This window comes from Coccinella septempunctata, chromosome 8, assembly GCF_907165205.1.
Source record: "Coccinella septempunctata chromosome 8, icCocSept1.1, whole genome shotgun sequence".
In the NCBI taxonomy this organism is placed as follows: Eukaryota; Metazoa; Arthropoda; class Insecta; order Coleoptera; family Coccinellidae; genus Coccinella; species Coccinella septempunctata.
Window position 1 is genome coordinate 17,183,364 of NC_058196.1, and position 15,361 is coordinate 17,198,724.

Genomic DNA, 15,361 nt, shown 5'->3' on the forward strand with positions numbered 1-15,361 from the left:
AAATAGCTCTGTATGGCGAATTGACAGAGGGAGCCCGGAAACCAGGATGCCAGTTTAAGGATACTTTACATGAATACCCAAAATCAGTTAATGCCAATCATAACTGGGAACAACTAGCGTTAGACAGGTCACAGTGGAGATCTTTGGTGCACAGTTCTAATGGAGACTCGAGAAGGATACAGCGGCGGCCAGATCTGCTTGGTGACTATCCATGCCTGGAGTGTGGAAAGATCTGTAGGTCACAGTTGGGTCTCTTCAGTCATAGGGGGGCACACAGTCGCAATAAGCCCTTAAAAATTAGAAGTCTGTTCATTTTTTATATCTTTTTGTAGATTTATTCCCGGTAATGGGATACAGCAATGAATGAATGTAAGTGTTCGAAGATATTCAAAACATTAGTATTATTAATAGAATGATCACGCCGGAAGGCAGTGAATACAATAATAAGAATAAATTCAGATGCATACCACCCGCCGATATGAATATCAACAAGTGTTACGATCTCAATTGAAATAGCCAATTTGCCATCGTCAAGGCCCAAAATGGAGTACGCCCCATCGAAGAAAAGCAGATGCTGACCATGGCTTCGGTCTCATTCTGAATTGAACTAGCCAATTTACTATCGTCGCAGCCCCAAATGGAGTACGCCCCATCGAAGAAAAGCAGATGCTGACCATAGTTTCGGTCTCGGAGACCGAAACCATGGCCAGCTAAAGATATCACGATATGATAATTTAACCGATTATCGTTCCGTTTGCCGCAGCTATTGCTTAAAATTCAACTTTAATTGACGATAATGCCTATCCTTCACAACAGTGTAGGCCTAGATCCAGCTCCCGTTGGCGATGTACGCATGAGTCGTGAATTTTAACGCTGAGAAGAGGCACATCATTATGCGCATTTAGTTCTAACGGGATCCAGACAAAACTCACTTGATGTTTCAGATATAATTTCAAGGATCAAATTATGGGCATAGAATTATGTGGAATTAATCAATGTGAGATAGTTTTCCTTAGCATAGTCTTTTTTTCGTATTTATGCTCATCTTTTTCGACCTTTGAAAATCCTTATGAAGATTTTATAGGAAAAGACGGACGAGATTACCAAAAAAAAGAATGTTTCAACTAGGATCGAATTGTATCATTGTTTAAGGAAGCTCAGCAAAAATAGATCATCCCTCTTTTTGTACATACAGCGATCGGAGGCCAATTGGAATCCCTGAGAGTGCAATTTTAAAACCTTTTTGTAATTGTATCTTCCACGCCCGCTTACCCATACCCAACCCTTAAGAAACTTGAAGAAAACAAGGTTCTATCAAAGCAAAGAACACAAACTTAGAAATAATAAATATTGAGTTTAATAGCACTATACATTGTTTCAATTCTATTCAATCCAAATGATATTGCGATATTTTTATGTCTTAAATATTATCGACGCGATAGAAGAAAGAAGAATTGCCTCACTAATAAAAAATATCAAATTACGGTATAAAACATCTTGGAAACAGAATTTTGAAAAGAGTGATGTGTAAGCTTGCCAACGATAAATAAAAACAAATCGAAAGTAAAAGAAGATATATACACATTTCAGTTTTCCAGCAGCTTGTCCCAATTGACAGAGTTGGAAAAGACCTCCTGCTCCAACCACAATTCATAATTGGAAGTGAAACTTTCCGAAAGATCGTAAGGTACCCCGAGAACGCTACTCAGGCAGTTATCCACCGGTTCGTATTCCGCGTCGCAGACATTGGTATATCTCCTGTTGTTGAATCTGTCCACGGATCCTCTTAGAGCGCACTCCTCAGCCTGGAAGTCCCACGGACGCGCGTCCAAATCGTTTCCGAAGGCCCAATCGTCGTTCAATCTGTGTCTCACTTTCTGGTATATCGCACTTATCGTTTTCATGTTCGATTTTCGCCATTGCCTGCCCAAATATTTCGTCTGCATCTTGAGTAACTTCAAAACGTACAGTTGAGTCATTGCGTGACGCACCTTCAGTGTACGTTTCAAAATGGGCGCCGATTTAAACACCACCAACATCATTATCCTGGAATGTTTCCATTTTGTCAGCTTGTTCAGTATCCTCAGCAGGTTTATGCAGGAAAAGATGTTCCTCCAAGAATATGGGGAAGAATCTCCTATCTCCAGAGTTTCCACTGTCAATTCCGGTTGATCTCCGATCACGCAAGAGGGGAAGTCGAGTATGGGGATGATGTTTTTAGCGCCGACGTAGGCCATGATGTTCTGGTTGAAAAATTTCAAGACTAGAGGGATGCAATTTGCAAAAACCAAATGCTGAGACATGAACTCAAACTGGTAGACGTGATTAAGTTTCAAGTGTTTTAACAGGAGCAACAAGATCGCGGACACTGCTTTTACTATTATCTCCTTATGTCTATTGACATCAATACCCAGTTTCATCGACTGAAGGACCGTCATCGGCATCTCTTCAGGTAGGATGTCGGCCATGATGTTAATAGAGTCCGTCTTGGCCTTCGAGGTTGGCGCAGCGGCTAGGAGGATCTTCAGCAGCGCGATCATGTATTGGGGTAGGTTGGGGAACATGGCCCGGTAGAGTATCTCTGTCCTAGTCATCTCAATGTCACCTTCCGTGGTCGAAAACGGATTTCTCGCGATTTCTTCCTCTTTTTGAATCTGCAGTTCGGAAAGAGAGGTGTAAACGTGCTCCTTCAGAATTTTTACTCCTTCATGAATGGGCAGTGGTAGACCGGCCAGTGTTGTCGAATCGCCCTGAAGGCTGTAACCTAAAAATAAACAGAAAGCTTCTTTAAATTACAGGATATATGCAGCAAGCTCAACACTTATAAAAATATATCAAAAACGTACCTGAAAGCAATATGAAAATGATTTAATAAGAATGTGAAAACATCCCTACTTTTCTTTTCTCTTATTAAGTTAATTCAAAAACTTCAATATGAGCTTCTATATATCAAATGAAAAAAAAAATTGTAGAAAAAAGGAATTTAAAACACCGCTAGGAAGAGCATTGAATTTTACTTTCTTTCAGATACTTCGTACACTACCCAAAATAATTGTGTGCTCATATTCACAAATCGACTCCAAAGAGGAGAATAGATGAAAACACAGAACGTCGTCAGCCTTCAACAGGCAGGATAGCCATTTCCCCAGATAACCTCATGCATTCTCCTCTGGAAAAACTTCTCTATGATCCAAAGTTTCAAAAACTCAAGCGACGCAAATTAAGGGTGAATTGATATATACACTGCGCAAAAAAATTAACGCATATTATGGAAATCTCAAATTTATTCTACAACTGAAGGTGTTCTCAATGATAAGTATTTTCATCAGAATTATGCATGCATATGTTATCCACTTTCAACGGTTTTCTTCAATACAGATGTTTTTTCCCAGCGGGAATAAAAAAAGATGATATTATCGGATTTTGAATGTATTGGCTCCATTCTAAAATCAGTTGTTCTCGATCAATTCTAGTGATCAATAGTTTTTCTTTCGTTTGATTTTCTACACTCGATCGCTATGCAACGCAAAACACGCAATTTGACCCAAGAGGAATGTGCCCAAGCGGTAGTTTTGCGTATGTTTCCCATACAAGTATGTCCAGAATGTTGCTTCAGGGAGACAGGTATGAATGTCCGAAGACCAGGACAGGGTAGACTACGGGTAACAACTGCCATTCAAGAACGTTACTTGAGAGTTTCTTCGTTGAGACAACGGTTTGCAACCGCTCGCCTCCTTCAAATTCAGCTTGATCAAACTCATGAAGTGAAAATTAGCACTCAGACAATAAGAAATCGCCTCAGAGAATATGATTTAAGGCCTCGTGTCGCGGCAAGAGGCCCAGCTCTTACCCCAGCCAATCGAAGGGCGCGTTTGGATTTTGCGAGAGAGCATATCCATTGGGAAGAGGCCGATTGGGAAAGAGTTCTCTTCACAGATGACTCTAGATTCTGCCTCTGCCATTGTGATCGACGTTCCCTTGTATACAGACGTCCACATGAAAGATATGCTCAGTGCAATTTCCTGAATACTACTGGTTTCGGGGAAGGATCGATTATGGTATGGGGTGGAATATCTTTGACTGCTCGCACAGACCTTGTGGTCGTTGATAATGGAGCTATGAATGCTGATAATATAAGGAACATTCTTGAAGAGCATGTAGTGCCATTTGACCCATACATTGGTGAAAATTTCATTTTTATGGACGATAATGCCAGACCCCATCGTGCGAGCATCGTTCAGGTGCACCTTGAACAGGTTGAAGTCTCTCGAATGGAATGGCCAGCAAGAAATCCAGATGTCCAGATCTCAATACGATTGAGCAGGTTTGGGACAACCTCAATAGAAGGCTGAGAAGTTCAGAAAATCATCCAGCTACTGTTAATGACTTAGGAATCCAACTCGGAGAAATCTGGGAAGGATTAGATCAGAACATTTTAAGATCACTCATTTTGAGTATGAACCGTCGTTGCCGAGCTGTAATTAACGCAATTTTCCATTTAATGTGTCTTGTTTCATTCAAAACCTTTCCGAGAGAACATAAAAAATAAGTTATAAAGTCAATGTAGAGTTAACTTTCATTAAAATTGAGATTTTCAGAATGTGCATTAATTTTTTTGCGCAGTGTATATGATACCCTGATTAAGAGTACTCTGGTATACGGATCGGAAACTTGGCGGATGAAAGAGCAGATGAGGAGAAGAATAGAGGCTACAGAAATGGACGCAATAAGACGGGCATCAAGAACATCAAGACGGGAGAGGATACCCAATGAGATAATAAAGGAGAATATGGGAGTAAAGGAAACGGTCACAGAATTGATAGAGCGGAAGCAGCTAGTGTGGTACGGACATGTCCAAAGGATGGCAGAGCATAGATTACCAAAGAAAGTGATGAGATGGATTCCGCCGGAACATAGAAAGAGAGGAAGACCGAAGAAAACATGGATTGAGGGAGTGAGAAAATCAATGAGTGAGAGGGGACTGGATGATGAAGCCTGCAACGATAGAAGGCACTGGCAAATGGGTATCGGACAACGTCGTAGGGCGTTCTAACCCGAATATATATATATATATATATATATATATATATATATATATATATATATATATATATATATATATATATATATATATATATATATATATATATATATATATATATATATATATATATATATAGATATAGAGGGAAATATTTGTCGGTTATGTAAGTAGAGTCGCTTTCCCAATAAATACCAAGACTCTATATATATATATATATATATATATATATATATATATGAGTACCTACCCAATTATTTTGGGCGTCGACCTGGAAGAACATTCAATGCTCTTTCCAGCAGTGTTTTAAATTTCTATTCAATCTGCAAATTGAGGGAGTTATGGCCATTTTAATGACTCAAGATCGAAAACAACGAAAAACTTCTGAAATTCGCGAAAAAAGAATTTCTGGCGGAATATAAAAAACTTTAATAAGAATCTGTACTAAAAAACATATATTTCCATTTAAAAATGAACTCAAGGTCAAGATTAAAAAAGATATGTTAATCTTCTGTACCCCTTGATACCAAACAATTTTTATTTGAAATGAACCCAGAGGATGAAAGAGAGCAATTCAAACTTTTACAATCTAAAAATAATAAAGCAGGAATTAAGAAATGGCAACAGATCCTAGGACCTGTTCCGCATTCCAGATGTCAGCAGAAAAAAAAATATCTATGAATATACCACAAATAGAGATACTCATAACACCTCAGCAAAACTTTGAACAACACTGAAAAATGTATAGAGCTATTCAATGTAAAATGGGATATTACGATATAGTATGGAATACGCACCAACAAACTTCAATCGAGAAACATCTAGAAATGCATCAATTTCCTTCTGTCGAATTTTTGGCTTCCAAGGTAATCCCCTTGGCACAACTAAAGTATCTGACATATTTGGTGGTGGAGTAGGTGGCTTATTTTGAAAATCTGCGTTATACATCTGGTTATTTTCATTATTCTCAGAAACCCTTCGATCATAGAACTCTGATAAATCATTCATATCATCATTATTTTCTCCTCCCATCGATGAATCTAACTCCATACCTAAAAAAGTTAGACAGTACAATAATAGTGAATCAAGACTGATGATCATGAATTATCTTACCCATGGTATCCTGGTCATCTAAACTACTCTGTTTCATCAGAATTTGTCTTCTAAAAGGTCTTGTGTTTCTCTTTTGGTTTTGAGCTTCCAGGAGATCCGAAGCACTAGCTGGTGGAGAAGAAGGCCTCATATTTTTCAGAACCTCAAATGCATCTTCGTTGTAAACTGGTAATCCAGCCTTTTTCCTCTTCTCTACTTTCATCTCTTTGAGAGTCTTCATGCCTCCCAATGTTATCAATATCAATTTCCACAAAAGCAGCAAAACTTTCTTCATTGGAAAATGAGGGGCTGTACCACTACAGAATTTAGTAATCATTCCTAACAACTTCACAATCATAATTTCCTCATTATCCGGATAAATGATATCATTTATGAATGATTCTATTATTTCCTTGTACTCTGTAGATTCAGAGTTGTTTTCATTTCTAACAACTTCTACTATAGTGTAAAGAACAGATAATATTACTCTCAAGTCTTGAGAATCAGCCAGAGAAACTGCCACTTTCCTCATTGCAACATGAGAAGCACTACTGTTTTCTATTTCCAAATTTAAGAGGTCTGTGAAAGCTGAAAAAGCTCCAAGTTTACAAAGTAACATAACATTTTTCTTAGTCCATTCTAACTGTTCTGTGTCTGACTGCATCTCGGCCCAACAACCTTGTGCCAAATATAAAACACACCTTGCAGCTCTCATTCTAAGGGACTTGTTACATATCTCCAGTTGATTTAGTAGTTTCATAACTATGGATTCTTGATCAGCACTAGATAATCTTTGCCAACTTGGAGGTAAGTGGTATGTTTCCATCTGTTCCTCAAATGCTCGTACATTGAGAGTCAATTCAGGTTGTTCTGTGTAGCTGTATAACTCTGCAATTTCATTCGCATGGGAATCTGTGTCATCATAGTTGAAGATAATATCGGAAGATTCATTTCCACTGCTACTACAGCCACCCCCAAAGGCTTCTTGATTTATCACCATTATGAATAATAATTATTTATATGTGGTAATTGAATGTATCACCAAGAACAGTTGCATAAAATGGTTAGTGTTCTGCTTTATGTATTAATGCCCTAAAAATGTTATCCTCATTGTGAAATTAAATGCTATTTCCAATTTTTCTTGACTCAGGCAGAAGGCTGTAATCAGTTAATCACAACAAAAACGATGTATATGCATAGACGTATAATCTAATTATTGTTATTAGGTCTTTCTATATATGACATCCCAGAAATACACAGGAAACATTTTTTGTTGACATACGAAGAAACCAACCTCAAAAGTCAAAACCACAGATAAACTAATAAGGCGCTTTCCATAGACATTGAACTCTATGGGAAGAGTTCAATGTCCATAGAGAAAGTCTCTGTCTCTGGCACTTTCTTTTTGGCATTGAACTAAAACTTTCTTTAGTTCAATGCTTTTTGGTACTTCTGCACAGAGATATTCTATATCTCTGTTCATGCACCGGTACAGCTCCGACAGAGACAAACTCTCTGCTCATACCAGAGACAGTTGTCTCTGGCTCATACTCTACTCTCAGAGTAAGTTTGTGAACGCAACCTATGTATGAGATCTATGGTGGATACAAACCATAGAACCAAAGATTATAGAGAACTCTATAATCTTTGCATAGAACATTAATTTCCATAGAGAAAGGAGTCTCTGTTAATTTCAAAGTTGGCGGGATATCCATTAAAACTTTTTTTCCGGTTGAAATGAGATATAGATATATAAGAATATAATTTAATTGGAACAACCACTCTAACGGCCGGTTTCATAATCAAACCTAAAGTCCCTTTAATTTTAAAGCTTCCTTTAACCCTACTAAAAATGACAGTAAAGGAAGTTTTAAGCTTAAAGTGACGTTTAATTTGATTATGAAACTGGACGTTAATCTAGTTTAAAAGTTTTAATACAAACAAACTTCAAATTTTCAAAGAGCATTTTCGAAATATGACTAAATCAGATGTCAGAGTTAACCTGCCCTGGTAATGCTTTTAAATGTATGAAATAATTCAGATTTAAATTGTTTTCCTTCTTTTAGGGTGGAAAAATATAGGCCCAGCACACTCGATGATTTGGTCTCACATGAGGATATTATAAATACAGGTTAAAATTATATTAAGATTTTATTGCAAAATATTTTTTAATTTTGTAATTTTAGTTGGCAAATTTATAAGAGAAAATCAAGTTCCCCATTTACTTTTTTATGGCCCACCTGGTACAGGAAAAACAAGCACTATACTTGCTTGCGCAAAACAATTGTATAGTCCAGCGCAATTTCCATCAATGGTAATTGTTCATCAAAACAATTTGTTGAGTATTAGTTAGTATTATCGATTCTGATATTGGATGAAATTTCTTAGGTACTGGAGTTAAATGCTTCAGATGATAGAGGTATTGGTATTGTACGTGGCCAAATATTAACATTTGCAAGTACCAGAACAATTTTTAAATCTGGGTTCAAGTTAATAATTCTCGATGAAGCTGATGCTATGACCATTGATGCCCAAAATGCCTTGAGAAGAAGTAAGAACTAAAATCATCAAATTGTTCCACGTTATTAATTCATTTTTTATTATTTCAGTTATAGAAAAGTATACTGAAAATATAAGATTTTGTATAATTTGTAATTATCTCAGTAAAATTATTCCTGCACTACAGTCTAGATGTACTAGATTCCGCTTCGGGCCTCTTTCTCCTGAACAAATATTGCCACGTTTGAATTTTGTTGTGGATCAAGAAAAGTGAGTGGGAATTCTTCTGAAGGAATTTTAACTTTGGAACTACTATTTTCAGTGTTAAAATCACAGAAGATGGTAAAAAGGCACTACTCCAGTTGGCTAATGGAGATATGAGAAAAGTTTTGAATGTTCTACAAAGTACATGGTTGGCCTATAATGATGTTACAGAAGATAATGTTTATTCTTGTGTGGGTCACCCGTTAAAAAGGGACATTGAAAATATGGTTAAATGGCTTCTAAATGAGCCACTAAAAGATTGTTATAAAAGTATCCTTTGTGTGAAAAGGTGGTTGGGATTAAGTTCAACTACATAAGTTAGTATTATTCCAAAAATAATTATTCTCTTCTTCATTTTCCAAGCTTTTCTGAAACCTTGGGTTCATCTTCTAGATATATTCCTAGTATCATATGTAAAATGTTTAGTTTCACAGGTTCAGTGTTTACATAGGAATAGGATGATAGCTCTGACAAAGGCAGACAAAAAAATTATTCTTTTCTTTATATGTCAAGGGCTTTTTTTGTTTTTCTTGTTCAATGGGCACTAAGATTATCATTTAGGTATACTTATTACTTATACTAATTTTTTGCCAAGGTGATGCTCTGAATTTTCCTCAAAGTATGGCAGAAATTAATGAATTGAAAATTTTAAAGGGTTTGGCTCTTCAAGATATTCTCACAGAAGTCCACAAATATGTTCATAGAAGTGAGTATACGCACTACTTACTTTACAGTGGATAATAAATAATCGTATTCTAATTTTCAGTTGAATTTCCATTTGATGTTATGATCCCGTTAATTAAGAAAATGGCGGAAATTGAACATAGATTAGCAAGTGGCACAAATGAAAATATACAACTCACAGCTCTGATATCGGCATTTCAAGCTGTCAGGGCACTGAGTCCAGCAGAATCTTGATTAATTAAATCTGATATGTATTAAGAATAAATTCTTATTTTTGTTATATTCCCTTTTTTTAACCATGTCTTATGTCTTGAAAGTCAACAACCTGAATTAGAATGAACCAAGGTCCAAGGGAGTTGCGGAAGTTCTTCCAGCATGTAACAAAAATGGTTTGGAATTTTCAAAGCAAGTTATTTGTGCGAATTTCAGCTCCCACTGTCCTATAAGAACCTCTCGTAGGGAGGATTATACTATAAATCTGTGAAATACAAATTATAATTTACAAGTTACGTTATGATCTGTGGCGAAAACTACTATTTCACCGTTGTATTCGTTCTGCGTGGATCAGCCTGTATAACAATCTTGTAGAGAACATAGAGTAATCTTTAAATGAGCAAAAGTTACATCAGAATGAAGATAACTAATTAATGTTCTATGCACTGATTACTGTCAAAAATACTGATAAACTGACAATTTCAACATCTGAGTTTGACAGATGAAGTATAACAATAAATAAACCCTCTGTGAATTCAAATTAAATTTGATTTATTAAAAAAATAAGAACAAAATACATTAATATTTCTTAGAGATGACTCTATAACTTTCTTAAAGCTAAACGACGAATGTTTCAAAATGTTGGATTCTTCGCCTGAGGATGAGGATTTTCCTGGACGTCTCTTGCATCAAGTAACTATTGAATTTAAAAAAAAATTCTCATCACCCATGCATTTTTAATTCTATTAGGCTGCTTTATGGGATAATACTGAACTGCTGGAAGACCTTCTTGAGGGAGGTCAAAAACAGTTCATTAACTCTCAGGATAGTTGGGGAAGAACACCCTTACATGCTGCTGCGATAACAGACAATTCTCTCTGCCTGAAAATACTGCTTGAAAATGGTGCTGATCCTAATATTTCATGTGGCTTGAGAGGAGAAAATAAAGTAATTAAATATGCCGAATTAGCTGTTTTCAGTGATAACTGAATTTTTACTGTTTACGTTTTCAGACTCCTCTACATCTCAGTGCAGAACATGGTCATATAACAAATGTTTCTTTGCTTCTAGAGCACAATGTAGATCTTTTACAGAGAGATAGTAATGGTATGACTGCAACTGATTTGTCTGATAAGCTTGGACATACTTCATGTGTCTCATTATTGAAGAGTGCAGCAGGTCAGTGTTTCAAAATTTATTTGGTGACTTAAACATTTTCCTTTACATTCGATTCCCAATGTTTAATGGAAGCTAAAAAATATCATTCAAATTATTCAACTCTATGAAATTTTGATGAGCTCTGATTATGTCATATTGACTGAAAGGAATAAGTATGATTTATCTTAGGCTGACGAGATTATCCCCACTTCAATGACGGACAGAACTGGGGGAATGTGTATATATTTATATATACACGGCAAGTCTTTGAATCATATAAATATTTCAACAGTAGATTCTTGAGGTCAAAAGAACCACTTTTTTCCTGTACCATTTTTTCTGATTAAGCCCTGATAAAAAGATGTAGCTATTTTAAATTTTCATAATGAGCTGGGCCATCCCTGGAAAAGCAAAATTACCTTCAGAATAACTAAATGAATCTGTGACACTACACATCGAATTTCACAGATATTTTTTATTTTTGAAAGTCAAATTACTCGAAAACTATATTATGAAATTCATTTCATTCGATAAAACCGTTTGTGAGAACTAAAAAATAAGATTTTTTTATATTTTTCAAGAACCTGTATCTTTTAAACCGAGCCGATTCGAAAAAAATGGTGTTTTTTTGACCTCAGGAATCTACTGTCAAATATTTGTATGAGTCCAAGACTCATCCTGTATATGCTTCCAGCTACTCAGTTTCCTACAACGTATGGTGAAAATAATTTATTGAAAATAGAGAGATAATAAAAGGTTATCACAACACAAAAACGAAAATTTAAAAATATTAATATAATGGTTGTGTGTTACACTGTGGAATGAGAAGAGGGCTTCAGGAGTTGCTAGAGAAACTTCTTCATCCCCAAAATTTGAATGTCTCAAATATTGGGTTAGGGAGGAAGACGCAGCTGCATTAAACATTTTTTTATGTTTGTAACTTGAAACATGAGAACAATATCTCTTCTGTCTCCAAATGCAATCTGAATTGACCCAAACACTTCGTACATTGGACTTCACTATCAAACTATCCCAGGCCTCACCCAAACCCACACACATTCACATTAGACTGGAGCGCCACCTTCCAGGATATTTTGAAAATACAATCAACCATTTGGGGTCTGTCCCAATTCCAAACCCAGTATGTCATTGATATCTTCCGAGCCGTTTGAAAAAAAAATTCTGTAACTCGGCTGTAACGCCACATACCAGGCTTGTTTGAAAATCTGAATTAGCAGCAGCATGTAGAGAAATTCAAGTTAAAGTTTTCCAAAACGTAAGGAATGAATTTGAAGATATATTATATTTTTGGCTACAAAATAATGGACAACATTTCGAAAATCTATAGTAAGAATTATTTTTTCATGTTTCATTGCTATCCTTGCTATGATTATTACTAATGAAAAAGGTCAAGTGTATGAGACTTTTGAAAGTAAAAATGGCAGAAACATGTGAAAGAGACTACCGAACATGCAGCCAGTTGTTGTTTATTTCTAAAATTTTAATTGGTCCACATTCTTAGTGGATCCTTGTAATTGGGTATTCCTGTTAGGATTTCTGTTTATTGTATATAAATAAATTCACGTATATGTCCATAGAAAAGAGACAAGCAGTTGCCACTTCCTCTCTTTCTACAAAGCAGAAACTTCAAAGGCGGAAACACATTATCAAAACGCGACGCGACCCGATGAAATGTATTGAATAAACTAACCGTTGGACGAACTCAAACCACATCCCCAAAATTAAAATGTTTATTAGTTGAATATTTTGGGAATAAACATTTTAAATTTTCCAAATTGAATTCCACACAAAAAAATTCATCAATTATTAGCCCGAGTCTTTTTTCTTGAACTTTTCATGTTTTCTCCATTTTCTCTCTTTTTTTCCATGAATAATTCGCTCCGATCCGTTTCATTTTTGTACTGATGATATTTCTTGTTTTGTTCCAATTTCTTCTATATGTTTTTCCTTCTAACAAAGCTTCGTCTGATAAATTCCTAATAAATTCTTCGAAAACAACAAATGAGGAAAATAATATTTCCTTGTTTTCTAAATATTTATAAAAGGTATTCGATGTTGTTTTTTTATTCTCCTGTCAAATTCAAATTTTGCTATCCCCAAATCTTGAGAAAATCTGATGTAGGAGCTATTCCTCTACTCATCATTCTTTCAATTTTTTTATTCTGTTTTGTTATTTGTTCATCTTGTTCTTCTATATGTGCATTTTGCTTTTCTAAATCATCTTGAATTTCATTCCCATTCCTTTTGATTCTGTTGTCAATTTCTCTCATCACTTTATTCTCTGCCAATCTTAATTTTTCTTGATTTTGACTTTGATTGTCTTCTAGTTTTTCATTCATGTCTTCTTCTATTTTATACATGCGTGAACTTCCTAATCCATTAAGTGCCATGATATTCTCTTCCATCCTTTTACATAATTTTTCCGAAATCTCGTTCATACCTATTTTCACTTCTTTCTCAAGGGATGAAAATCTTTCCGACATTATTTTAATTTTTTCCATTACTTCTCTCAGACTGTCAGACTTCACTATTTTGAATTTTCCTCTGACATTTGGGGGCCACAACTCGCAGGATAAAGAATTTCGAAAAGAAAGTTATAGGAGATTTCTTCTAGTTTTTTTAACCTTTCGAAATCAATTCAGAAACTTCATGTATGTATATTCATAGATAAAATGTGTATATTTATGTTAATTTTATATTTATTTCATTCGGGAATTGAACAGGCACCCAGTCAGATTCAAAAATTTGTAGAAAGATCAATGTACAGGGTGTTTTTTCTTATGGAAACAGTCGTTTAAAATGACCTAGGAAGAATCTACATTTTTTTCCGTTTCAAAAATATATCATACATCATATATCGCCCTCAGATGCGTTCAGATATTATGAAAAATATACAGTTTATATGTGAATTTCAAATGATTGAGTATTATCTAGGGTGAATTACACAATAATATTTCTCTACGCATGGTTTAAGTATTATTTAGCTTTTGATAACTTGATTCAATCCTCCATGGTTTGATCTCGGTTTAGAACAACTGTCATTTATTAGAATTCGAAGTCATTATTGGCGGCATTTTGGAAATATTCGAAAATTACGAGATCTGTGATTTCTTGCAAAAATAAATCTATAATTCAGCTTTCATTATACTCTTCATTTTAAATTTAACATAAATACAAACTGTATTTTTCATAATATCTGAACGAATCTGAGGGCAATGTAGATGTATGATATACACTGCGCAAAAAAATTAACGCACATTATGGAAATCTCAAATTTATTCTACAACTGAAGGTGTTCTCAATGATAATTATTTTTATCAGAATTATGCATGCATATGTTATCCACTTTCAACGGTTTTCTTCAATACAGATGTTTCTTCCCAGCAGGAATAAAAAAAGATGATATAATCAGATTTTGAATGTATTGGTTCCATTCTAAAATCAGTTGTTCTCGATCAATTCTAGTGATCAATAGTTTTTCTTTCGTTTGATTTTCTACACTCGATCGTTTTGCAACGCGGTAGTTTTGCGAGAAGAAGGGTGGACAAACAAAAGAATTGCAGAAAGGTTTGGAGTTTCCCATACAAATGTGTCCAGAATGTTGCAGCGATTCAGGGAGACAGGTATAAATGTCCGAAGACCAGGACAGGGTAGACCACGGGTAACAACTGCCATTCAAGAACGTTACTTGAGAGTTTCTTCGTTGAGACAACGGTTTGCAACCGCTCGCCTCCTTCAAATTCAGCTTGAGCAAACTCATGAGGTGCAAATTAGCCCTCAGACAATAAGAAATCGCCTCAAAGAATATGATTTAAGGCCTCGTGTCGCGACAAGAGGCCCAGCTCTTACCCCAGCCCATCGAAGGGCGTGTTTGGATTTTGCGAGAGGGCATATCCGTTGGGAAGAGGCCGATTGGGAAAGAGTTCTCTTCACAGATGAGTCTAGATTCTTCCTCTACCATTGTGATCGACGTTCCCTTGTATACAGACGTCCACATGAAAGATATGCTCAGTGCAATTTCCTGAATACTACTGGTTTCGGGGGAGGATCGATTATGGTATGGGGTGGAATATCTTTGACTGCTCGCACAGACCTAGTGGTCATTGATAATGGAGCTATGAATGCTGATAAGTATATAAGGAACATTCTTGAAGAGCATGTAGTGCTATTTGCACCATACATTGATGAAAATTTCATTTTTATGGACGATAATGCCAGACCCCATCGTGCCCGCATCGTTCAGGAGTACCTTGAACAGGTTGAAGTCTCTCGAATGGAATGGCCAGCAAAAAGTCCAGATGTCCAGATCTCAATCCGATTGAGCAGGTTCGGGACAACCTCAATAGAAGGCTGAGAAGTTCAGGGAAATCATCCAGCTACTCTTAATGA

The 15,361-nt window shown here is 35.8% G+C and overlaps 3 protein-coding genes across 3 annotated transcripts in view; 2 read left to right on the forward strand and 1 right to left on the reverse strand.

Moving 5' to 3' along the window:
• Nucleotides 1-1,334: 1,334 nt before the first annotated feature.
• LOC123318828 (striatin-interacting protein 1 homolog) lies at nt 1,335-7,418 on the reverse strand. The gene is made up of 3 exons (XM_044905576.1): nt 6,155-7,418; nt 5,839-6,093; nt 1,335-2,764 (listed from the first exon to the last, which is right to left on the reverse strand). The coding sequence occupies exons 1-3, from the start codon at nt 7,131-7,133 to the stop codon at nt 1,587-1,589; spliced, it is 2,412 nt and encodes an 803-aa protein (XP_044761511.1). The 5' UTR covers nt 7,134-7,418; the 3' UTR covers nt 1,335-1,586.
• Nucleotides 7,419-7,820: 402 nt separating this feature from the next.
• Nucleotides 7,821-9,860, forward strand: LOC123318760 (replication factor C subunit 5). The gene is made up of 9 exons (XM_044905491.1): nt 7,821-7,919; nt 8,048-8,143; nt 8,200-8,264; nt 8,320-8,447; nt 8,522-8,684; nt 8,743-8,902; nt 8,955-9,166; nt 9,525-9,602; nt 9,663-9,860. Exons 2-9 carry the CDS (start codon nt 8,109-8,111, stop codon nt 9,812-9,814), a joined length of 993 nt encoding a protein of 330 aa, XP_044761426.1. The 5' UTR covers nt 7,821-7,919; nt 8,048-8,108; the 3' UTR covers nt 9,815-9,860.
• Nucleotides 9,861-10,288: 428 nt separating this feature from the next.
• LOC123318419 (leucine-rich repeat serine/threonine-protein kinase 1) overlaps nt 10,289-15,361 on the forward strand; it is a 73,285-nt gene continuing 68,212 nt past the window's right edge. Inside the window, exons 1-3 of the mRNA XM_044905031.1 lie at nt 10,289-10,486; nt 10,544-10,741; nt 10,807-10,972. Coding sequence (XP_044760966.1) covers nt 10,433-10,486; nt 10,544-10,741; nt 10,807-10,972 — 418 coding nt within the window. The 5' untranslated portion in view covers nt 10,289-10,432. The remainder of the gene's footprint in view (nt 10,487-10,543; nt 10,742-10,806; nt 10,973-15,361) is intronic.

Excerpts from the sequence above, each read along its gene's own strand:
- LOC123318828 (XM_044905576.1), bottom strand. The coding sequence starts at position 7,133 with ATGGTGATAAATCAAGAAGCCTTTGGGGGTGGCTGTAGTAGCAGTGGA. Across the intron at positions 6,094-6,154 it reads AGATGACCAGGATACCATGG|GTATGGAGTTAGATTCATCG; the intron begins GTAAGATAATTC and ends TAACTTTTTTAG. Across the intron at positions 2,765-5,838 it reads TTCTCGATTGAAGTTTGTTG|GTTACAGCCTTCAGGGCGAT; the intron begins GTGCGTATTCCA and ends GTTTATTTTTAG.
- LOC123318760 (XM_044905491.1), top strand. The coding sequence starts at position 8,109 with ATGACTAAATCAGATGTCAGAGTTAACCTGCCCTG. Across the intron at positions 8,685-8,742 it reads CCAAAATGCCTTGAGAAGAA|TTATAGAAAAGTATACTGAA; the intron begins GTAAGAACTAAA and ends TTATTATTTCAG. Across the intron at positions 9,603-9,662 it reads CCACAAATATGTTCATAGAA|TTGAATTTCCATTTGATGTT; the intron begins GTGAGTATACGC and ends TCTAATTTTCAG.